This window comes from Emys orbicularis, chromosome 18, assembly GCF_028017835.1.
Source record: "Emys orbicularis isolate rEmyOrb1 chromosome 18, rEmyOrb1.hap1, whole genome shotgun sequence".
In the NCBI taxonomy this organism is placed as follows: Eukaryota; Metazoa; Chordata; order Testudines; family Emydidae; genus Emys; species Emys orbicularis.
The window spans coordinates 11401607-11427104 of record NC_088700.1 but is presented as its reverse complement, the minus strand read 5'-3'; the positions used below and the strand labels follow the sequence as shown (position 1 = coordinate 11427104).

Genomic DNA, 25498 nt, shown 5'->3' with positions numbered 1-25498 from the left:
GCAGTGCCTGGCCGGTGCATGCTTTTGCCTCTTCCAGCAGAGGGGCCGCTGAGTCACCGGGGCCCCGCTTGGTGAATGGCTGCGCTCAAGAGGGGCTGGGCGGCCCTTCCGCTCCGGGCTCCGCCAGCGGCTCGCAGCTCGTTCAGCTCCGCAGTGCAGCCCGGCCGGCCGGCGGGAGGGCTCGGGGGCAGCTCAGCATGGCCGTGACCCTCAACAGCCGCTTCCAAGGTAAGCGCGCCCCGAGCCCGGCACCTGCTGCGCCTCCGGGCCCCCGCCCCGCCCCACCCCGCTAATGCCCCTCTCTTCCCGGCGCAGGAGGCAAAGCCTACGGGCAGCGGAGAGCGCAGCAGGAGGGGCGGCTGGAGGAGATCAACAAGGTAGGGGGCGAGCCGGCGTGGGGCGGTGGGTGCCGGCCGGGGGCTGGAGAAGTGGCGTCTCCTCCCGGAGCTGGGTGCGCGGGGGGCTGGCCGGAGCGTCCATCGCCCCCCGGGCTGGGGAGCTGGCTTGCGAAGGGGCTTGGGAAGGCGAGGGGCTTTGGGGGGAACCTGGGGCGGCGGGGGAAGCGCTCTCCCCTCTCTGTGCGGGTTTGCCAGGGAAGGGGGCTGGGGGAGTGTGGTCCCGGCCGCCTCTGCTCCTGCTCCCCCCGGCTGTGGCCGGGGCAGGCGGCCCAAGTTCCTGCTCTTCGATTTCTGACCGACTTCGGCGGCGCACGCGGCTGAACCTGCTTCCAGCCCAGGTTTCCCACGTGTGAGCTGGAGAAAGGGGCCAAATCTTGGCTTGTGTGTGTGTTTCGGGGGCATAGGTGTGTCTAGGTGTTTGCGCCACCCCTATCACACTCCCTGCCAGGCAGGGCCCAGCTCGCCGCTGCTGACCTCTGGGGAAACTGAGGCACGGACCAATGAGGTGACTTGCCAAAGTTGGGGTGGAAAAGCCTGAACTCCAGTTCAGGGCTCTACCCACTGGGACATTCTCCCCCATCTCAGTTACTCCTCTCGCTAGTAAAATCTGCTGAAGACCCTCCTTCTAAAACAATTCTAATGAGCCTTTCTCCAGCCCTGAACTCATCCAGTGAGCCGTGCTAGGTGGGGGCCAGCGTGTTAGGGGTAAGGATGGATGCTTTTGTGTTTCTTTGCTGAAAAGTTTGAAATCCGCACAAACCCCCTTTCCCCCTCCCCCATCAGACTCTCAGCTTGACGCAGCAATCAGACATGCACAGTCGGTTAAGGCACCTTGTGCCAGCCGGGGTGACCACAGTTGATGGCGTTGCACCAGGCGTCGGGGAGTGAAGTTCTGTCTCAGTCCTGCTCTTCCCTCTCACCCTCCCACTCCAACCTTTCCAAGGGTGTCACTAAAGCCCTCCAGCTCCTAAACTGGGCTGCAAGCAAGACCCCTGCCTGTGCCCAGTGGAGAGAGCTGTCTGCAGCCCCAGCCTGGGTGTCTCCCAGTGTACATGGCAGCTGAGCGCTTGGCTTGTGCCCTGTTTTGTCTCACTTGTGGAGCAGATTGAAATGGTTAGGAGCCAGTTAAAGCTGAATCCTTGAGCTCAAAGCCCAAAAGCGGCGAGAAGTTGGTGTGAACTAAGGGTCTGTCTAGAGAGCTGGGAGGGGAAGATGAAGGCGTTTGCAGGGAAAGGAGGCGGGGGGGGGGGGGAGAATCCATATGAGGGGGGCTGGATGGAGATCAGAGTTGGAGTGTTGGCTGCCAGGAGGGGTCTATGAAGGGGCAGTGTTTGAAGTGGGGTGTGTGGAAAGACTGGAGTCTCTGTGGGGCCAGGCCCTAGTTAATCTTAATTCCAACTGGGTTCTTCATGTAACTGTCTCCTGTCTGGTGTCTGGCTTGCTTCCCCCGGCCCCAAATGGGAATAGACCTGCTGACCTACTGTCATGGCTCTAGGGACCCAGTCCTGCCCCAGCAAGTAGAGCCCCAATCCCCACGCCCAAGCTGGCTCTGGGACCCTGGTATTAGAGGGCCATGGTAGTGAGTGAGCTGCCTAGCTGCCCTTCCGAGTGCTTCCGTTCCGTTTCCCAGCTCACGTAGGGGATCTTCAGAGACCACAGAAACTCCCAGACAGGTGAAGGAGGGTGGCTCCCCAGCCTGCCATAGAGCAGGATGGGGAGGTGTCCATCCGAAGTGCAGAGGGCCCCACAAAACAGAGCTGCCCCTTTGAGCCTCCCAGAGCCCTGGGGTGTGTTCTGCAGGCTGGGCAAGGTTCATGCATCATGGGACCAACTGGCAGGATGGTGGGAATGCGCGGCCAGGCCTGTATTCACTCTTGGCTTGGTGGATTAAATCCTGGTCCCTTCTCAGCAGCTCCCAACTCCTGTCCTAGTTGCATAGCTCAGGTCTGAGGTTATGTTTGAATAATCCAACCAGACTGAACAGGACCCTAGCAGAGGGGCCCGTGCAGGCAAAGCAAGTGTAAACACCCCTCTTCCTTACAGACAACAGTGCTGCTGTGACTTCAACAGGGGCTGCAGCAAACCCTGAGGTATGTAGTAATGCTTCCCCGGCAGGTCACACCCATAAACCACAGCGGTGCTGGCCCTGGGCAGGGAGTGTGGCTGGCGTGAGAAGAGGCCGGGGGTGTGGCGGCAAGGAAGGAATGGAGCTGGCTTGAACCTGGGGTGGAGATTGGTCTGGTGTGGGGCGGGAATGGGTGGCTGGGGCAGGACAGCCACTAGCCGTGAGTCTAGCGTTGTGCCCTGTGGTCCCTGAGCAGGGGGTGCCGAGGCAGAGGAATGCCTTCAGGAGGCTGATCTCAGAGAGCTGAGAGATCAGACGTGTCTTGCAGAGATGCATTCAGTGGGAGGGATGGGGTGGAGGTGCCTTTTTCTCTCCTTCAATGGGCTCCCTGCACCCTCGTCTGGGCTGATCTCACCTGTGCTGGGCACATGGCTGGTGCCAGGTAGGCACTTTATGAGATAGGCCCCATTGTGCTCTGCCCTGGAACATAGGCCTGTTACCTCTGCAGTGCCCCTGCATTCTACCAGCTCCAGAGAGCGGCACGCCCCCAGCCCAGGGGTCACGTGCTGCTCACCACTGCCCGGGGGAGGCAGCCAGAATGAAGGGGCTGAGATGAATGAACCTGCCTGGGGCTGAGATCTTATTGCATCTTTGCAAGCTGAACCCCTACAAAGCTGGCTGGCGTTGGACTGGGAGCCCGAGGAGGGAGCAGAGTTCTAGTGGGCCGTGGGGTGACTGAAACTATTCCTTCCGTGGCACTGGGCATCCCAGCATGGCACGTCGCCATGCTGCGCTGCCTGTGGGGAGGGATGGGAAACGCAGGTCCCACCAGCCGGAGCAGGCAGCGTTAATGGCCCTGGGGTCCTGCTTACACCTGCACAGCCAATGGCCCTTGGAGGAGCGCTTCTGCTGCAGCAGAGCCGGTGGAGGTTGGGGCAGCAGAGCTGGATCTACACAGGGGCTGTCTCCTGACAGCAATCCCCTAGCTAGGGGGCTCTTCCCCTTCCTCACCGCAGCGTGAGGATTGGAATCGTGTGTGTGGGGTAAGGGCTGGGCCTGTGCCAGGGACCGTTGTGTGCCAGTGGATGCTTTGTGGCCAGCTGCCATAACGGTCCCTGCAGGAGCGCGCCCTGGGAAGAATAGGAGCTATTGTTCTCGGGAAGGGCTTTCAACTTTCACCCCAGCCTGTACCGAGCTGTTCCGATTTCCTCTCCCAGGCGTGCAGAGTTTCTGCCTCTTGTGAATGCTGACTTGGGTCTTTTCTCCACTCTCTGTGTAGCCAGTGGGCGAGCTCGGTGCTGGAGCCGCTGGACGTCCTGCAGACCTTGGCAGGGAGCTGGAGGGAGGAACAGCAAATCAAGGATTAGAGGGTGCACGGGACCGTTAGGGTAAATGCCCTGGGTACGAGGGCTGGATGAGGTCCCTTTCCCTGGTGCAGTACAGAGGAGGCCCCTGGGCTGGAGCGGGAAACCTTCTCCTGTCCCAGAGAGTAGGTTACAAGATGGGTCCATCTTCTGCCTCCCTCCCCCGCACCTCTCTCCTGTCCTCCCTGCCTGTGCCATGAACAGTAAGTGCCTTACTCTCTCAGGGGAAGTGTTTCATGGAGGAAGAGGAGTTGGGATGGTAAGTGCTGGCGATAGGAGGCTGGCCGGGTTAATTCCAGGTGGCTTTGGCACTTTACCAGACTTCCTGCTGCTCCACCTGTCAGGAGGCCCATAAGGAGTGGGCTGAAGGCTAGGAAGAGAAGAGGGCGTGGGGTGAAGGGGCATGTCCATGAAGGTCTCAAAGGCTGTGGGGGCGTGTAATGGATTCTGAGACAGACAAAAACCAGTGAAACTTCAGGGAGGAGGGTGACATCTGGAGCTCATCCCAGCCAGCACCTTCAGTCTGAGCATCTCAAAGCACTTGAAAAGGCTGATGAACCTTCCCAACCCCCATGGGGACGGGGCAGCGTCAGCTCCACGTTACAGGTGGAGAAACTGAGGCGCAGAGGGGAAGTGACTTGCCCAAGGTCACAGCAAGCCAGTGGCATAACCTGGAATAGAACCGAGGTGCCCCAATCCCAATCTCTTGCTCTCACCATGTGCCAATGTATTGCACTTGGTGGGTTTCTCTTCTGGGTATGGATGAGAGCAGCCAGGATCTCTTGGACTGACTGAGCCCTGTAGAGTTGGGACTTATGGACACCGCAGAGGGGGGAATTGGAGAGGACTTGAACAAGTGAGAGGCCTGAATAAGAAAGCACCTGGCAGAGGCGAGGTGGAGACAGTGTCTGATGGGGGTGATTTAGGAGTGAGATACCAGGACAGCTTACACCGCTGGGAGATGTGGAGACTAGAGAGTTTGGGGTCAGTTCTAGCACTGCCTGATATCCAAGGGCAACTGTGAGATTTGGGGCTAAGAAGGCTGAGGAAAGAGCTACATTCTCCTCTCTAACCTCCCCCATCTGTAGGGTAATCGCAGCTGCAAGTGCAAAGGGCCAGGAGACTCTGACACTGTTCCTATACCAACACTGTCCTTTCAAGGGAAGGGGCCCTGAATTCACTGACTTGGCGGGGAGGGATTACAACAGGCTCAATAGCCCCACTTGCATCTTGGGGCAGGAGCAAAACTGTCCATATTTTTACCGCATAGGGGGATGATCCAAGCCTGGGCCCGGGGCAGGGGATGTGGTCTTGCCCTTTGAGCTGTGGCAGTTTCAGTCCATTGCACTGAGTGGGAACGTTCTTATGACTTGTGCCACCCTCATTCTGTGGCAGGAGTCTCCTTGTAGGGAGCTCTGGGTGTCAGAAATGCAACAAGCTTTGATTTCCCTAGGATTTCCTTGGAGAGCTACTTGTTAATGCCCTTGCTGGCTTCTCCCTCCCCACTGTAACACCTTTCTTGGGCCTGAGTGGTAGGGTGTGCTGACCTGGGTGTTAGGGATGCATGTTCTGTGCACACAACTGCTGCATGAAACAGCCTGCAAATACTGAGGGATTAATGGGCTGGAACAGCTGTGGGCAGTAAACCCTGCTCTGCTCTTCTTGACCAGCCTCTGTACTTCCTCTCTTCACTGAGAGTGAGGTGGGGGGAGTTTTTTGCCTTTTTAAAAATCTGATTAGCTGTGCAACTGCAGAAATTCGAACCTCTCCAAACCCTCCCAACTGTAACATAGCTGGCATACCAGGCTGTGCGGATGGCATGGCGGGGTCACCCTCAAGAGCCAGCCGGGACCGTATATGGAAAAGGAGAAACTTTCTCAGACTTTCTGAAGGGACTTTCCAGCCTGCAAAATCCCCAGGGCTGCAAACAAGCTCATTTAAGCAGGATAGAGATCTGTTAAGAGCACGTATCCTGACTCCCTAGCAGGCTTGGGGAGAACAGTCCGGGATACCACCTGGGAAGCTAACAGCTGGTCCCCTCTGGACTCGGCTCTCCCTGGCTGTCAGAAGCTGAAATGCTGCACTTAGCACTCTCCTGACTCCTGTGTGGATAAGGATCTCTGGCAGGAAGCCACGCCCCACTGCTGCCTCCTGACTGCCAAAGGGCATTGAAGACACTCCTTTCCAATGCGTTTCTCTCTGTCTTAAGGGACTGGTTTGGGGACTTTGATCTGCAGGTGCCTGGTCTAATCAGTACAGATCAGCAGCAACGCAAACTTTACCCTTATCCAATAGCTTTGGCCAATGGGAAAGGAATGGTCTCTATCAGTTTTCCAGGAACAAGGTGCTCGCATCACAAAAATGCCCCAGTTGAGGTCCCCGCTTCAAGGGGCAGTCTCAGCAGAGCCTAAGAATTCAATGGCCCTTGATATGGTGACCAGACAGCAAGTATGAAAAATCAGGACGGGGGGTGGGGGGTAATAGGAGCCTATATAAGAAAAAGATCCAAAAATCGGGACTGTCCCTACAAAATTGGGACATCTGGTCACCCTAGCCCTTGGAGACAGGCCCGGTGATGGGCACTCTACAAACACTATAAATGCTGTAGGTAGATTGGCCTGTCCCTCATGAGGGGTATGTCTTCACTGCAGTTGGAGGTGTGATTGCAGCATGCGTAGGTTTGATTTCACTTAGGTACCAATAGCGGTGAAGCCATGGCGGCATGGACTTCCGCAAGAGCTAGCCACCCAAGTACGCACCCAGGGTCCTGGGCAGGCTTGTGCAGTGCCTGCTGCGGTGGCTTTACTGCTCTTGGTTCCTGAACTAGCTAGCTCAGGTACCTCTCCACGTGCTGCAATCATACCTCCATACCCTGAAAGGTCCAGGTGTGTTAGTGGGGCGGGGCTGAGGAGGTCTGTGCTCTTGCTACCCCAGTTGTATTGCAGATAGAGAGGGCTTGTGCATCCGAGTCCATAGGCCTAAAGAAGATGACTGTGACGTTGTGCAGTCTACATGGTTTTATAAAACCATGTAGACTGCACAACGTCACACCCTCCTCCTGAACTTACTGCCAGAGACTTGGACACTGACCATGGCGGAGGCAGTATACCTAAAATTCGTTTTTGGGCTCCCCTATGGGGCAGACACTCCTGTGTCCCCCAAAAGGGAAAGAGACCCTGACCCAGCTGTAGGCTCACAGCTACCAGCTATGAGGGACCTTTCGCTGGCCAGCAAAATCCCCCCCCTTTCACTCAGGTTGGGTTTGCTTCCAGCTAGAGTCCTTGGGGTTTGTTCCCACCGCAGCAGTCACCAGGACCCCAACTTCCAGCTCCAGGATACATGTCTCTGTGCACCTCTTCCACTCCATTACAGCCAGGTCATGCTTCTGGGTCTTAATTGCTTTGTCTCTTAAGTCCAGGTTGGTGGGCAGCCTTTTCTTTTTCCAGGTCAGCCTTTTCCCAGGCAAATTGTACATCAGTTTCGATTTGTCTTCCCTTGAGACCACCACTCGATGAGCTGGGATACCACAGAGAACACCCTCCTGCCAGAACAGGCACCCCTCCCCTCCTGTCTTGCTAGGTTAGACACTCCAGTCAGCTTCAGCACAGACAGAGGTTGGGCCACACCCATCTGCAGTTCACTGAAACTGAGATGTACTCAGCTCAGGGGCTTCTTAGTTAACAGAGACATTTCCAGCGCCCATTGTTCAGTCTTTCTGGGCAATTTGCAACTTGTGTAGTTTTAGCTTCTTTTGATCTTCATTCTTACTTATTTTGCTTCCTTTTCTGTCCCTAATTTCCTTTCCCGAAATAAGCAAACAGAAAATAACAAACCAGTAACCACTTTGTCTGTTCTCCAGCCACCACACTTAAAACTCACTTAAAATCACTACCAGTATCTCAAAGCAATCAGCTGTGCACAGATCCTGCCGACTACGCCACTGTGACGGGTTGGATCACAGAAACCCCCTTGGGAGCTGCCACCTAATGTGCAAAGACTACCCCTGCTTCTGTTTTCCCTGCCAGCTCAGGATTCCAGCACCCTGTCTTGCTGAGCCAGACACTCCAGTCTGCTCTAACAAAGACTCAGGGTCTGAATCACTAGTCCCAAAGCTGCAAGTTTACCTGAAAACCAGCTCACAGGAGTGTGCTTGTCTTTAGCACTCAGATGCCCAACTCCCAATGGGGTCTAAACCCAGATAAATCCGTTTTACCCTGCATAAAGTTTATGCAGGGCAAACTCATAAATTGTTCGCCCTCTATAACACTGATAGAGAGATATGCACAGTTGTTTGCTCCCCCAGGTATTAATACATACTCTGAGTAAATTACTAAATAAAAAGTGATTTTATTAAATACAGACAGTAGGATTTAAGTGGTTCAAAGTAGTAACAGACAGAACAAAGTAAGTCACAAGCAAAATAAAATAAAATGCGCAAATCTATGCCTAATCAAACTAAATACAGATAATCTCACCCTCAGAGATGCTTCAGTAAGTTTTTCTCAGACTGGACACCTTCCAGGCCTGGGCACAATTCTTTCCCCTGGTACAGCTTTTGTTCCAGCTTAGGTGTTATCTAGGGGATTCTCCATGATGGCTCCTCTCCCCCTCTGTTCTCTCCCACCCCTTTATATATCTTTTGCATAAGGCGGGAACCCTTTGTTCCTCTGGGTTCCCACCCCCTCCCCTCACTGGAAAAGCACCAGGTTAAAGATGGATTCCAGTTCAGGTGACATGATCACATGTCACTGCAAGACTTCATTACTCACTTGCCAGCACACACATATACAGGGAGACTCACAGGTAAACAGCCATCTGCAGACAATGGGAGTCATCAAGATTCCAAACCATCATTAATGGCCCACACTTTACATAATTACAATAGGCCCTCAGAGTTACATTTTATATTTCTAGTTTTAGATACAAGAGTGGTACATTTCTACAAATAGGATGATCACACTCAGTAGCTTATGAGCTTTGTAATGATACCTTACAAGAGACCTTTTGCACAAAGCATATCCCATTTGCATTATAGTCACTTATTATCAAATTTTTTATAAAACCATGTAGACTGCACAACGTCACAATGACCTCTAGCCAAGAGTAACTCCATCTAATCTGTGCACTCATGTGTCTCATTTGTGCAGTTCTGCTTAGTAGTAAGGATGCTACATAGGCAACTATGCCCCTAAAAGCTGGAGCCCCGGCAGAGGGATCTGGGAGCAACCTTAACCGCTAGAGCAGAGCCCGAATGGCCAGCCCCTGGGGGTGGAATTCCTCTGTGATATTGTTAATGCCTCTTGTTCTTATCGCAGTGGCAACAAACAGGAATTGTATACAGTGAGGGTGGAATGTTTCCATTTGAAATGTCTTCCTTGTTGCTTTGCACATTCCAGACCAGGCCCCGTGAGGGTTGCTGGGCTGTGACTCTCGTCCCCGGCCGATGGATGAAATGCATTCTGCCCCCCACACACACACACACACCCCCAGTGACTTCTTGTACCAAGAGAACTGGCTGTTGACATCAAGATAGCTGAATACCTGCTGGGTCAGTGCCACCTGCTCTTGTATGTCACATGACTGGAGCATCTGGGCACCTGCCCTGGCAAATTGTAGCTGGCCTAGGGCAGCAGGAGTTGGTGTCCTCCCATCCTAAATGCCTCTTCTTTCTCACCACCCCTCCATTTTGGGAGAAAAATATACTCACTGCTCTGCTCAGCATGGTCCAGCAGGTAAGTCGTGGGACTGGGAGTCAGGCCCTGGTTCTGTACTGGCTTTTCCACTCCCTCCTCTTGTGACGTTAGACAGGTCACTTCTACAGAGATTGTTTATACTCATAATAACCCTTCCTCCTTCCCAACACAGGTTCACTCTGCAGCCTGTGAGTCTGCCACCATGTCCCATGAGCTCTACGTAGGGTGGGCCAGATGGTGCATGCGGATAGTGTGCTGCTGGAGCTCTGGTGAGATACGAACCCAAGGGCATGACCACTTGTGTCTATCACAGCTCCCCTGAGACTCTCTACGTATAGAATGCTAACCCTGATGACCTGGCTGAATTCCACCTTGAGTAATGGCATTCTGCCACCCAAAACTCCCCTTGCGCTTTCAGCTGGGTTCCAGGGCTGAACATAGTGTTGAACTGGAGAGTGATAGTCTTAGCTGGATCATTTTTTTTCTATTTAAGTATGGCTCAAAGGGAACCAGACTGGCTTACGTGGGTGAGGGGAAGGATCTGGGTGTGTTGTTTAGACCAGCTGTTTAAATTCTCGAATTGCTGTGCTGTAGTGGTAACAGATGCTAATGCAACACTAGGTTGTATCAGGCTGTGTACGTTACACAAGCCTAAGGATACTGTGCTGTTGCCACCTTTAGAGCAGTGTTCAGATCTGGTCACTGTAAAGAAAGGTCAGGTTAAGTTGCAGAGAGCACGGTTGGGAGCAGGGGTGGTGGTAAATGGAACAGGCAGGCTTGTGCATGAGGAGAACCTGATGAGAGTGGGGCTAACTAGTGGTGAGAGAGTGATCCAGCGGTAACATGACTGAAATATTTAGTGAGGGGCTTTTACACAGCAGAGCAGCTTGATCTGTCTGAGGTTGCTTGAGAGACCAGAGCTAAGGGACGTCGTTCTGTTCTGTGCTGGTTCTTACACTGTGCTCATCACCATAAAATCTGAGCCCCTTCGAGAGGTATATTAAGCAATAGCTAATTAATTAGCAAGAATTGAGAGGGACCCTATTAGAGATGGGGCTATTTAGCAGAATGCAGATTTGGGTCCAGACTTCACCACTCTGTACCTCAGTTTCCCAGTCTTTAGGTGGGGATAACGATACTGACCTGCTTGGAGAGGCACTGATGAAAAGTGCTCTGTAAGAGCTAGGTGTTACTATTCAGCCCTAGTGTGCAGATCCAGGTCCATCTCTGTGCTATAAGTAAGAATGCCAGGAGCTGTTTGTACAGAGCGGGGATGGGATGGGCTCTGAGAGGGAGGAGGCAAGTTATGGTAGGATTTTTATTTATTTATTTATTTATTTTTAAATGACTGCAATTGAATCATGTGGATGGGCTCTTGGTCGGTTTTGTGCTGGGGAGGAGCCAGCAGTGCATTTGGGGGTTTCCCCAGCTTGATCCAGGGACCTCTTGGTGCCAGTTGGCAGAGGGCACAGGAGTGCATAGAGTTTTACAGGTATCTGCTGGGTTGGATATGTGCATAATAATTCACTAAAGGGTGGCATGTGAAGTCTCTATTGAAAGCCAAATGCCACCTGGTCACCTTAATCACAGTGAAAAGTGTGTATGGGTGATATTGAAGGAATTAGGTTTCTATGCTGAGAATGATGTTCTTAAGGCAGGTGGCCAGGAGGGGACAAACTTCTAACATTCGTACGGCAGGGGGTAACGTGTCCGGTCACCCGTGTGTTGTATGTCTTATAACGGAGGCTGGTTTGCATCCTGAGCCAAATGCTAATCAAGATGTTGCAAAAATCTTCAAGAGAGGAAATTTGCAGAAAGAAATAAACAGCAGGAGGGGGCCCTGCTTACAAGTAAACCCAATGGGTTGTTGGGTTATAATGGGCCACAGAGGTAGGTAGACCCTGGATCTTTCCTTGGGAGGGGGGCAAGCTGATAGCATGAGTTGTCTCACGAATGGAAGATCACAGCCAAACCTGGCTGTAAAATGTGGAGAGGATTTGGGCTGAGATTTGCTCTAGAAGAGGTGACAGTAACTAGTGCAGTAAGTCTAGGTTGTCGAATGTATGTTCTGATTTTTGTTTTATATGTAACTGTCCAGTTCCAGTATTTCTACTTGCTATCCCTTGAACCTTTATACTTTGTTAAATAGACTTTTACTGGATTTCACTATAAACCTATCTAAGTGCTGTGTGTTAAGCAGAGCAATGATCAAAGGTGTAACAGGGAAGCTGGGGTGCACTGTTTCTTTGGAAGCAGTGAATCTACGAATACTGGGACTGTCCAGTGGATCAGGGACTGACCGCTCTGGGAGTCGCTCAGGGGTTGGAATGTGCCTATCGCTAACCTGTTGAGAGACAGCGGGGCCAGCAGAGGCCTAGAGGGCAGTGCTTGTGTTGCTTGTGGCCAGTGCAGCTGTGGAGCTGACCTCCGGCAGGTGGTAGCGAGGTGCCTCTCAGCCCTGGGTATCCCTGGGAAGCGTCCCATCCCGCCCCTCCCTCCGTCCACGCTGGCCATTGCTTTGGGTGTGGCTGACTGGTTTGTTTTCTCTCTTCTGAAACAGGTGTCAAATGTACTTAAAGCCCTAAAATCTCCAGACTAGAGATGGCTGAATCAGCACCTGATGGTCCCAGAGCTGTAGACTGAGACTTTCTGAGCCACCTCGGGGGTCTGGGTGCCTGGTTCCTATTTTGTTAGCAATAAAGGATGTGTCAGGCAGGGTTGTAGGAAAGAACATGCAAGTTTCCATTCATGTTAGTGATGACTGGGCATCCCAATACCTTAAGGCCAGGGGCTGCTTCTGCCACACCCATTCATGGCTACGCAGTCTGTGTCTGCAACGCATGCATGGAGTGTGCAGCAGCCTCAGCCCACTGCCCCTCAATCCCTTGGAGGGTCCTTGCCCCATACAAGCAAAAAATAAACAGCAGCTGTGAATGATTGCTGCAGAGAAGAATGCTGAACACGGACCAAGTGACTACATTCCTGGACGTTGGGTGGACATGGGAGGCTGGAAATGAAGAGGAAGACCATGCAGTGTGCAGCTGCAGGGAGTATATTGCCAGCAGAGGTTCGCTGGAGGGGCACAGTGGTGGGGCTTGCTGTCCAGATCCTGCTCTGTGCTGGAGCTCCAGGCTCTTCACCTTGCAGTGCTAAGGCACTTTAATAATAAAGCCATGAGGTGATGACAGTGGAGACTGGAGACATCTGCAAGTGGGTGAGCCACTTCTCCAGCACTCGGGGGAACCTGTTTCCTGCCTCAGCGCATCAGAGGCAGTAGCTGTGTCTCGCTTTGGATGTAAAAGGTCCTCTTAACTCAGTATCCAATGTGCACCACATCCGCTTCAGTGAATCCAGGAGCTTCAAAGCACTGAGAGAACTGTGCCGGCTCTAAAGAACCAAAAGCCATTGGTGTGCATAGTGTGTATGCATAGACCTCAGGAGAGGGAGGTGAGGGGGTTGGAGTCTCTCATCTGCTACCCCAGACTCTATAAGGCTATATCAGGAACACTGTTAGAGTGTCCACCTATGGACAGAACTGAAGGGAATCCCCCGGCATTGCCACTAGAACAGCTCTGGAGTTGCTGGTGCAATGAAGGTGTTGTCATTAAGAAATCTCCAGGCACTGTGATTCCCTCTTGGTTCTCTAGGATCACCATCCAGCCCAACCCCTTCTCCTAGTTCAGTCCATATGGGGTGGGGGGAGGAATTGACCCATTTTAGATCTCTCCTGGCACTGATACTGCTCAGCTTTGTAAACAGCATCTGTTTTTGACTTTTGGCAGTTAATTCCCCTCTTGGGTGTGTATATATAGTCAAACACACACCCCATCTTAGACTTTCCTTGGGAGGTTTGAGGAGCTTTGCCTTGTGTTTTTAACCTTTGGTACTTTTTTGCCCCTATTAGGAATTTCTCTGTGACCCCAAGTTCAGTGATGAAGAAGATCTGGAGGAGAAGCTCGCGGTGTTCAAAGGTGAGACTCGGCTGCCGCTCTCTGTCCCCTTTCACTTGTGTGACACATTTCTGTGTGCCAAGGGTAGCCTTTCCCAGGAGCTGGGACCAGCCAGACTGTAGAACTAGCTGCCAGAAGAGATAAGAGTGACTAAACTGAGATCAGTCTCCTCACGTTTCAGACTAAGCACTAACCTTCACTGTGACTTCATTTTCACACACACACACCCTCAAATGGTCCCTCCGCAGGCACCTCCCACACAACTGTGGCAAAACAGTTACTCCTGTAAGGGTTTTCCAGCAACGGCGCAGCTGCCATGCTAGCAATGGCTGCGGCATTGCTTGAAAATAAGTACAGAATCTTCCAGGGCAGGCAAGGTCTTACTTTCTCCTTCCTTTCTCATCCTGTATTTCAATAGATCCTAGGTGGTACTGAGCTAATACAGTGACTGTAGCCATATAAGCACCTAGATTGATTAGACAAGTGAGTAGAAGCCTCTGCTACAAAGTTGGGCTCCAAACTTCCACAAAGTTGGGGGAGTCTTGGGATCCCTGTTTGGGCCACTTGTCCCTATGGTCTTTCCTAACACAATATAGATCGCCATCCAGCCCAACCCATTCCCTCCCAAACCCCTTCTCCTAGTCCAGTCCATGTTGATGGAGTTCAGAGATGTGCCCCTATCTTCATTTTCCACCTAAAACTCTTGTGTTTCTAGATCTGGAATGTTGGCTGCTCTGGGGTTTTGGTTCAGGCCTAAAATGGTGGGTTTTTCCCTTTGTTTTGTTTGGGTTTTTTTTTGACGGGGGAGGAGGGCAGCACAAAGCATGGCTCTGCATGTGGGGCTGTCTGGGTGCGGGGTTTGGGCCCATTATGGGTGGGGAAAGTTTCAAGATGAGCTGTCTTAGCTGCCTGTGTTTCTCAACAGGCAGTTGGGGATGTCTATGTTGCAGCTGGGAGGGGGATTCCCAGCGTGGGTAGACAGACTCATTCTAGCTCCATTCGAGCTAGCACACCAAAAATAGCGGCATGTCTGGTGGCTCGGGCTAGCCACCAGGCTCCAAGACCGCCTGATCCCCTGGATCCGAGCTCCGGTGGCTAACCTGAGCCGCAACCCATGCCGAGCAGAGCTAGTCCAAGTCTGGCTCCCTGCACTGGGAATCGCACCTTCCAGCTGCAGTGTAGACAAACCCTTAAATACCCTGCCCCTTCTCCTGGGGAGCCCTGGGAAAACATGCCCTCTGTGCCATGCGCCCCTTGGTTGTCTGTCCTCTAGCAGGGCTCCTCAGCAAATAAGGGCCCATCATAGGGGCCCCGGGGCAGCTGCCTAACCTGCTTCCATTCCAGGCATTGGCTGCTTTTGGCTTTGATGTCAGTCCTAGAGGGTGCTGGCTGGTGCCTTTCCCAGCGGAGAGTGAGGGAACTGGATGTCTCCAATTTCCCCATGTTCTCCCTCCCCGCCCCCGCCACCTGCCTCTCCTCCCATTTTTGCTGAAACCCTGAATTATTTTCCCTCTGAATTGGGCTTTCTTCAAACATTGTGACTGTGGGTCGCAGCCGCAGAGCTCCCTGTAACAGGAGCCCTCGGCATCTCCTCCCCCTGCCTCGTGCATTTGTCTCCATGGCCTGTTCTGTGGGAGTCCCGCTCCCTGCCGCCAACACCTCCTCCAGCTTCTCCCAACAATCGGCCCATTGTGCGTCCCCCTCGCCCAGCTGAGCCAGAGAGTCTCGGGAGCCCCTGTGCAGAATCGGTGTTTGTGTGAATGCGCTGGGGTTAGCAGGGCAGGATTTCACCCCATTGAATCCCGGCAGCATGGGATGAAAGGGAAACCTGAACGTGTAGGCTCAGGCTTGGAGTGCCGTGGTATAAAGCCGCCTCTGTTCTCTGCGCTGCCTGTCAAACTTCCTCAGAGGAATAGAGAAAATAACACACACACTGCACACAGCAGACACGCAGTGGGGGACACGTTTCAGATTCATATGCTGGGATGACTGACCCCAGTGCTTGGGCCTGGCCAAGTAACTCAGAGCCACAAAGGAGGGCGCTCCGAGTAGAGAATTAAACCTGCCTCTCATCCCAAGAGCTGCTGTCCTACTCCCTTGCTACTCTCTGTACCTCTGGCCCACATGCCAGTCACAAGCTATTCCCTCTACAAGCCCATTGGCTGCAGCCCAGGATGAAAGGTGGCTTGTTGATGAGGCATTTGTCAAGGTGGAAATTCCCTCCTGCAGTCGGTCCTCTGCTGCTCAGCCGGAGAGGCAGTTCTAGCATCATGCCCTGGCCTAGACTTGGTTAGGCCTCTCGCCCTGAGCTGATCCACAGGGCAATGTAAACAGAGGCAGCTATTTACCTGTTGCTGGTAGAACAAGGACATGGCACCATGAGCAATTAAACTGCAATTTGCCTGTAGAACAGGGAAATACTGTGATTGAGCTGGGACTTCCCTGTGCTGCTATAAATGACCTTGCTTAATGTTACAAAAATAAGGTGGAGAAGAGAGGGAATTTCTTAATATAGTGCCCACCACAATGTTATCAGGGCATTGCTTAGAGCGAAGGGGCAGAGGAATGTATCTTTGTCATCTAGGAGCGTCGTACTGAGCCTGTTACTGTAAAGGACAAGAATACTCTGAAATAACGAGGAGTCCCGGTGGCACCTTAAAGACTAACAGATTTATTTGGGCATAAGCTTTCGTGGGTAAAAAACCCACTGCTTCAGATGCATGGAGTGAAAATTTCAGATGCAGGCATAACTATACTGACACATGAAGAGAAGGGAGTTACCTTACAAGTCTTTTGTGGATACAGACTAACACGGCTACCCCTCTAATACTCTGAAATGATGCTGATTAATAATGAGCAGTATCCAGCACCCGGCCAGGGGCTTTGCTGGCATGAGGACGCAATAACACAGCCTCTTCCCACCAGGAATAACGCACCGCGTAATGGGAATGCTCATGGAACTAACTACGTGGTAGCAACACAAATGGTATTGGACATAGGCTGTTTTTCATAATAGAAAGTTATTGTAACAAATCCTTAGCCCTCTTAGTCTTCAATTATTCCCATGCTGCACACTGTAGCAACTTGGAATTTCAAGTTGCCAGCAGCAACAGAACCTTCTGACCTAAAACAGACTCCTACCACTTGAGCTCAAGGAGAATCTCCTTTTAGAGATTAGCAGTATAGGGCCATGGACATACAGATGAGTTCTGATTCTAGCTGCTAGAGGACAATGGTGCATATACACAATAGCCAGCTCATTATAACAAGTGCCAAAAAGGCCTTTTCTGAAAAGTAAATACCCAGTTTTCTGTGCAGTAAGCCATCCCAAGCTGTACACTGTCTTGACTCTCTGGATGCTTTCGGTGTGTTAAAGGACACAATTTCTCCCCTCACTGGCTTTCCAACCATCCCTGCCTATTGTGCCTTTGTGTTTAAATCCAGATTGAAGGCTGTCATTCAACCATCCAGTGACTAATTGGCTGACAGCTTGGGGCTGAATCAAAGAATTTGTGGCCCAATACATCTACCCTGCACTGATCTTTCAGGAAACAGGATTATTTACCACATCAAACCAGTCATCCATCTATCCTAGAAACCAGATCAGCCAAGTAAAATACAGCAAGGCTGTATGTCACATGAGGAGATACAGGCCTGCTGCACTACCCAGTGTGGAAAATACACCGTTCATCCTAGCATGCAATCACTAATGCGTGGTACGTGTTGCCCAGATGCATGGCATGCACGGAGCTCCAATTAGCATTAACGAGCCCTATGCATTCACCCAAGGGTGACCCTGTCACAGTTATGAATGGGGGGCTGTGGCACTAATTGGCACCTCTGAACTGGCATTTGGCCTAATTGGTTCTTAGTCCATCAAAAAGGCTTTTGTATCTTCAAAGCCCCTTTATGTGACCTGAGGTTCAGGTTCAATTTCAAAACCCCTTGCCCAGTTCTCGCTCATGTCGTATATGATGTCTCATGTGGATCGGCAAATTCTGAAAGACGTGTCTCTGCTGGTAATAGATGTGATGCCTCAAAGTTTAAAAAAAAAAAAAAAAATGTACTCTTTGAAAATCTATTCAGTCCACATTGTGTAATGGTTGCTAATGGCTGGTCTCTCTCTGGTGATGGTGCCGTCTCTAAGTGGTGGGGCTAAAAATTTCTTGAAGAAAGAGCACTATCCAGTAAGAGCCACTGTGCCTCGAAGAGGTGATGAATTCATGACATGGGCAGGCCTGCCTGGCTCTCTTGTCTCCCTCTGAATCCCATGGACAGGTTACCCCACCCAGTGGAGCAGTGCCCCTTCCAAGTTACCGTTCATCAAGAAATCAGACCTAAGCAATTGGGGAAAACCCATCCCTTTACCTGTGCAATGCTGTATTGATCTAAATCCCTCCTTCATACCACAATGTCCTGATCCATATCTCATTACCTTGGTCTGCCACTGGCCACTGCTCTGTACCATGTCTCTTTCTTTGGCTTCCCTGTCGGAAAGGAACCGCAACTGGAGTCATTACTGAGCTTTAGAGCACTAAACCTAAGAGCCTGGGCATTTGTGTCCCTGTGTGACCACCCCATGGTGGTATTAGGCACATCACTCTTTGTATTCCAGTAGCACTTGGAGGCACCCCAGCTGAGATCAAGGCCCCATTGTGCTAGGTGCTGTACATACTCAGTCATACACATTGCCTGACCTGAAGACTTTACTGTCTGACTAGACAGAGGGCTCTCAGGTGGGAGGGGAGACACAGGGACAGAGAAAAATAACTTTCCTAAGGTCCCATAACAGATCATTGCAGAACCAGGACTAGAAGTCAGGTCTCCTGACTCCCAGCTCGGTGCTGTATCCACTAGGCCTCACCATCTTGCTTCCTTCCCTACTCACACGGAATAGTACAACTGTTGGGCATTTTGGGGTGTGGTTTTTTTTTGCCTTCCTCTGAAAGGCTTCGTTGTTGCCAGCTTCTGAGGAGTCACATGGTGCCAGACTAGCTGGGCAAATGAGCCATTCCAGTATAACCACCCTGTGTGCTTCATTGCATCCTCTTGGTGATCTAGCCCCTGTGCCCCTCCGTGGAGCCGTGCCACTCAGTGCTGTCCTCTCCCTCAGCTGGGATATGGAAGGAGCTGCGCTGGGATCCTGCTGAAGCTGCTCTGATTTGCTAACTCCCTTCTGTGTGTCTCTTCCAGAGAAATACATGGAGTTTGACCTGAATAACCAAGGCGAGATTGGTGAGTGACCCCTTGAGGAACACATCTTGTTGCTGGGCCAGAAGGAGAGTGGTCTGTTGGGGCAGACACTGGGACTGCAAAGCATAAAACCAGGGCTGCTACTTCTCTCTCAAACTCTAGCTCCAGGTGCTGATAAAGAGTCCAAGGGCTGCTCCCCCCCCAGATTTCTAGCCTGGTCCTATGGAACCTTTACTCTGTCACTTGTCTTCTGAGACATGTCCTCACATGTCCAGGTCTTTCTCTTTCTCTGGGTCTCTCCTTGCCTGCTTCAAGCATTAGACATCTCTCTGCTCTTAGTCCCAAGCTCCCCTCTTTCTCCTGGATCTCTGCTCAGCCCTCTTGCTTCTCTTTCTGTTCTGGGCTCTTCTTTCCTCATGGTTCTTTCTCAGTAAGTATCAGGAAGAGCCATGGATTCCTAGACAGGGTTTTGTGCTTGGATGAGCCTGAAGCATCAAGGCTTTGCTTGGTTTGAGGTTGAAACCAGGCAAAGCCCCTAGGTTTCCACCCAAAACCAAAGCTCGCTTGTCCTTGCCCACCTCCAGACTTTCTTTAGTGGGAGAAGGGGCTGTCCCCCAGACCTCTGTAAGATGAGGTCTAGGCTTTGGAGGTGGCCCAGTTTTCTGTTTGCACCTGCTGAGATCTCCCAGCTTAGGGTTTTTTAAGGAAGGCTTTTCTCACATCTGGTATTGGTGCTATCCTGCTCTTTCCCAAGGACAGGACCTGGCAGCTGAAAAGAGATGAGGCCAAGCCACAGTGTCCAGATCCAGACTTCTGCAATGTTCAGGATTTGGGTCCCGGGTTTTGCCTTGGGGCCCATCCCTGCTTCTAACTTCCCCAAAGCACAGTGTATTCACTGTGTCTGTTTCGTGAGTTCCCTGCGAGCCACAGCCGCCTCCACCTCCTCTAGCTGATCCAGTGTCCCTGGTGGGCGGGGAGGGAGAAGGAGACCTGGCTCCTAACCCTGGTGCTGGTTAGGAGGAGGAAAGGAGCCTGCAGCTTATTGTTCAAGTGAGAACAATCTGAAGGAAATTGCCTCAGACTCTGCCGGAGGGTGGGGTTTTAGCACCACTTCCAAGGGGCCTGTTTGGGTCTGGCTTGGTTTCTTTAATATTGGTGCTTCTCTCTCTCCCTCCCCCTCTTCCCTCCCCCCGGGCTTTTCTCCTACACTTCAGGAGAGTTGGAATCCAGAGACCCTCATCTCTACTCACAATAGGGTAGGGATGGGGAAACAGGCACAGATGCCATGATTAGCCCGGATCACACACAGAGTCAGTGGCAGGGTTAGGATTGGAAGTGAGGGGTCTGATCCCATGCTGTGCTTCAAATGGCTGCACCTCAAAAGTCAAAACCCAGGGGGAGGGGCTGCAAAGGTGGCATTATACCACCTTAGCCCTGCGCTGCTCCAGGGCCACTGGCCCCGGCATAAGTCAGAGCAGCCCTTAGCTGTCTAACTTGTAGCTTCCTCCCACCTTGGCACAACCTCTATGCTCAGGTTTATGATGGGGGCCGGCTTATGTTTTACCTCAGGATAATCTCTAGCCAGTTATGGTCCCTGTACACTTTCAGAGCAATGTTGTGGGGCCAGGGCAGGAGAGAGAGAGAGTGGTAGATTCTAACAGGAGGCTGAATTCACTAGTATTTGAGGCACACAGGTATAATAGTATGGATGCCACCAATACTTGTTTGCTAACTAAATGAACTTAGACATCACCCAAAGGAAAAATATCTGTAATTCTTGGTTTCTGTGGTACCTTTCTCCTGCTAACGGTCGGCCCTGACTTTTGCGAGAGCAGCATGGGGCTGCAAGGGATCTCTCCTGCATATTTTTTATTTTATACCTTGGAAACGTGAGGTAAAGTGGCCATGGTCAGCTTAGGTTTTGCTGGAGGGTTTGTTTTGGATCTCGAAGTTGCCCATTGAGCACGCTCAGCTTGTAATTGAACGGGTGAGGAGGACTGAGTCATTAATGTAAATGCCCTGTGTCCCGAAGGCTTATTAGTCACGTTCAGTGCTGCACTGTCTCCCGCTGCCACCATTCCTGGCATTGGCGCTCTGGCTCTTCCTCTTGCAGATCTGATGTCTGTCAAAAGGATGATGGAGAAACTGGGAGCTCCGAAGACGCACTTAGAGCTGAAGAAGATGATCTCTGAAGTGACTGGAGGGGTTAGCGAAACCATCTCTTACCAGGACTTCGTCAACGTGATGCTTGGCAAGCGCTCTGCTGTCCTTAAATTGTGAGTGTCGGAGGGGCCGGGGGGCAGACGAAGGATGTGATGCTGGGATCTGAGCTCCATGCTTTGGGGGTTCGGGGGCCAGGTGCAGCAGGAGGCAGGGGCTGTTCTGCATGCCCCCGAGGGGCAAAGATGGAGCAAGAACCCATGTGTCCTAGACAGGCTGGGAAGCCTGAATGGAGAAAGGATGAAGAACATCTCTGGAAGGCAATGAGCAGAGGGGCATCTCAAGGATGAAAGGAGTCGGGAGTCACTGGGGGGGGAGTCGGAGTCCAGCCAGGGTGAGGGCTGAGCTTGAGGGGGGGATTATGTAGTGTGGGGAGGGGGCTGATGTTGTGGTGGCTCCAGGCCCTGTTTGCTTTCAATCTACCTTCCAAAGCTAGACAATGTGGCCAGGTCCTGGGGTAGGGCTGTCCTAGGTCTGTCACCACCTCATGCTGCCAGGAATGCACTACAGAGGTGCCTGGTGTATCGGGAAGAGGCTTCCTCCTGCATTGACATGGCAGGGTTAAAGCAGCTCCAAAGCGCACAGGGTGCAGTACTCTGGAGTACTCGGCCATTTGCATGGTTGAGCATGTGGCCCATCTCACAGCCCACCTAGGTGGTGCGCCACACAGTCACAATACATCTGTCATGGGGTGTCACTGCAGCTCGAGTATACGTACGCCAGCTAGCTTGATCTAGCTAGCTCGGGTGCCGATAGAAACAAAGCCACTGCACCACACGCCTCAGCACGGGTTGCCCAAGCCTGGCTGGAACCGTGGGTCATTACTCCCGGGGCTAGCCCCGTACTGTAGCCTGTGCTGCCATGATGCACTGCGCCGGTAGCCAAGCTAGCTAGACTGTGATTACGTGAGCTGCAGTCACACTCTGTGATTGCAGTACAGACATAGCCTCGTACCCAGACTGAGGGTGACTCGCTTGGTGTGTGTCCACACAGGTGCTCCCCAGGGACCACCCAGGTCCTTTCACGCTCATGCCCCAGTCCAGCTGTAACCCTAGACTGTGGTGGTGGGGAAAGGCTAGCGTAGCATTAGGTCCTCTCGTCTCTCTCCCACCTGAGTCGGTCCGGGTTTGCAGGACAGTAGGTTCCCTCTTGCTTTCCTGTCTGAAAGGCGTCCGCACTGAACTGGGAATTCAGCGACAGTGCAGAGAAGCTGGGAGGCTCCTGTCACTTGCCTCTTTGTACAGAATCCCCCATCCCATCTCCTCACATCCATTCCAGAGTCACCCCTGCTGGGTGCCAAGGTTTTCCTTGTTCCCTTGGCATCGGAGTGGGTGGAGGAGGCACGTTTGAAGCAATGCATGCGGGGGAGGGGAGGTACTTCTACTGTGGTATGAGCCACTGATGTAAGCTTCTCACAGCCTTTTGTGCCCTCCTGACAAAGGTGGTGAAAGCGCTGCTGTTGTAACAAATGGCTTCTGGGCACCAGCTTGGCTGCTCCTTGCAATGGGGTGGAGTCTACGGGCTCCTTCCCCACCCTCCTAAAGCCTCTCTGCCTTTCATGGCCACCAACCATGCTAGCACTGCTTTTATGCTTAACCAAGATGGATAGATGGGGTCCTCTGTCCTCTGTGCCCCTCGTCCGTTTCTGAAGGATACCTCTAGTGCGACTGGCTCTCCAAAGTGGATGTTAAGGGAAACATTTTGTTCCCCACACCAGCAGAACTATTGCTACTAATCTGCTGTGTATTTATGGTGGTGAAAATCTTTACCACCCCTCTCCCCTTGGTTAGCATGTTAGTGAAGGATGTTTCTGGGGTTTTCTCTCCCAGCGATGGATTTGTTCCTGATAGAATCATAGAATGTCAGGGTTGGAAGGGACCTCAGGAGGTCTAGTCCACCCCCCTGCTCAAAGCAGGACCAATCCCCAGGCAGATTTTTGCCCCAAATCCCTAAATGGCCCCCTCAAGGATTGACCTCACAACCCTGGGTTTAGCAGGCCAATGCTCAAACCACTGAGCTATCCCTCCCCCCATGACTCCTACCACAAACGCTCATGGGTGTTCCCTTGGCAACCTTCTTCCCCTCCTGAAGCCTGTTTGACACTCTCCATCCTCTGCCCCAATATGACTAGTTTTAGATAGAGACAGGTCCCTTCTCAGCAGACACCCAAACAAGCATCCCATTGTCCTCAAGCCAGGGTTGAGTTTCTGCTCCAATTGTAAATGCAAAGTTCCAGTTCCAGCAAAAGCCACCGAACCGAGGTAGCAGCTGGCAGCAGCTAAGTGGCTACAATACTTAGGGAGGAATAAAGCAGTGACAGTTAAAAAGCATTCTGGATTCTCTTTTCAATTACTGCCCCACCCAATCGGCAGTCACTCCTCCTCCTTGTCCAGCACACAGTCGCTGTGGATTGCTTGTTGTTGCTTCTGAATGTGCATGCAGTGTAGTTTCCAGGGGGTGGCTAGTTATGCTGTCAATGCACATGTCTGTAGGCATAGTGTATTAGAAGCAGTGGTCTGCCATGTGTTCTCAATCAACTTCAAGTGGCTGCCTAAAGTGAACATACAAATCCCTTGCACTCTCAGATGGGAACCAAATGGGCGACTTTGCAAGTGGCATTCAAGGCACAACTTTTATGGCTACTTCAAAAATGAGATATCTTGTATTGTGTTGGCAATACTGCCCTCTACTGGCTACAGAGTAGTGGTGGCGATGGGGAAATAGCACACCCATATTTTTGCAGTTTAGAGTGGATCAATAAAAACATAAACAAGTTACTATTCTGCACATCTATAAGGCCTAACATCTGGGGATCTCTGAGCACTTTGCTGGCATGTATTGAGCCTCACAATACTCCCGTGCAATGCAGAACATCTCTGTTTCACTGATAGGGAAATGGATACGTGGAAGGGTGAAGAGACTGCCCAAAGTATGTCCGGGGCAGAGCTAGGAATAAAACCCAGGAATCCTGACAGCCAGTTTTGCAGTCCAACTACTGGACTTTCTAGCGTAGGAGCAAGACCTTGTTTTCCAGCAGATGTTGTTGATCCTGGTGATGGGTTAAACTTGTACCTGTTTTCTTAATTCGTGCTTCTGACTGTTTTTTCCAGAGTCATGCTGTTTGAAGGAAAAGCCAATGAAAACATCCCAAAGCCTTCTGGCCCGCCTCCAGAGAGAGATATTGCCAGTCTTCCCTGAAGGCAATAGGCTGAGAGCCAAATCTGTCAGCACTATGGTGGTCTGTAAGGAGGGTTACCTGTTTTGTTACTTTTACATTGGTCAGTCTTAGTAATAGAAGCTAATCTGCCTTAGAAGAGGAATGACAAGGGAAGCCCAGGGACCCCCCAGTCCACAGGTAGCTGTCTCTTTGCTGCATCTCCTAGCCAGTTTCATCTGTAGCAAAAGTGTAAACATGAAACCAAAAATGAGAAATTGCTGATCGTTCTCTGTGGTCTCTAGCATAGATCTCTCTGCTAGAAAGGGCTGTCTCCTTTTGAACAGGTGGATCCTGAGCCACAATGAATCAAATGCTGAATCTGCATTCGGCACAGAGCATCCTCCCGTCACTCCCATGGGAAACTGGTATGTTCTTAATATGGCCTTGCTGCCAGTCACCACCTTGCTATCTGCGTTCCCTGTGGCTGCTGTTGAGTACTGCCATGCCACAGAGAGTAAAGTGCCTTCGCAGCTCTACCCTACACCTCACAGCTTCTGACTAGTTCCTTTCCCACTGAACCTGAACAGCAATTCTCCAGCCAAATGCAAGTAAATCTTTCACCGTTGTGGCCTGCTCTCCTAGACTAGGATGGGAAGGTGGATGTACATTTGAGACTGGCTGGCTAGGTCCTTGCCCAGGCAGGTGAGAACAGCCCTTTGGGGACATAGTGGGGGGATGCTAGCCATTTGGGAGAAGGGAAGGTAACTGCTGAGGCTTGGAGGCCTGGAGCCTGACACTGAAGAAGGAATCTTGGACCCCCTCCTCATACTCCCACATCCCATTGAACAGTAGGTCCCAGTATCTGCTCCTCTGATTTATCCCAGCAGTGCTGGGTCTGAGCCTAGTGCCCGCTGTTAAATTTCCCCAGAACACCTATGACGCTCGTCCCTGTCCCAGTTCTGTTGCCTTTTCACTAGCCAAAGTGGACCCCAGTTACAGATCGATACCTGTCCTGGCTGAGGAAGAGCTCCACTCAGCCCTCCTGTACCATGTGGCATCCTCTATTTTCATGGAGGCTATTGCTTTGTGAATGATGCAGAACCTCCCTGTTTACTGCTGGGATTTGACCTCCTGCCCTGTGAAGCTCATGGCAGGGTTTGAGGAGACATTGTGGTGTTGGGCTGGATAGTTACATCTTACTGTTCTAGAAGTTGCTATGGTAGGTTAAGAGGAGAGGCGAGGGAGCCCTGTAAAACTCTGTTAGCTCTCCTTAGCTCTCCTTGTGTGCATAAGAGCCACTGCTGCACTACAGTAAATACCCAGTGCTGCGTCTTTTGGAGCTTTAAGTCAATACTCTAAGGATCACTTTTTTAAGCTAAAGAACTGGCCTTACTGAACACATGCTAATGAGTGGCTATCCCAGTAGAACTAATTCAGACTTGGGAAAACATCCAGTTC

At 51.8% G+C, this 25498-nt stretch overlaps 1 protein-coding gene across 1 annotated transcript; it reads left to right on the top strand.

The window, feature by feature from the left end:
* Positions 1–197: 197 nt before the first annotated feature.
* Positions 198–24081, top strand: AIF1L (allograft inflammatory factor 1 like). The gene is made up of 6 exons (XM_065418915.1): positions 198–228; positions 316–377; positions 13425–13491; positions 18664–18705; positions 20777–20939; positions 23994–24081. Exons 1-6 carry the CDS (start codon positions 198–200, stop codon positions 24079–24081), a joined length of 453 nt encoding a protein of 150 aa, XP_065274987.1.
* Positions 24082–25498: the final 1417 nt, after the last annotated feature.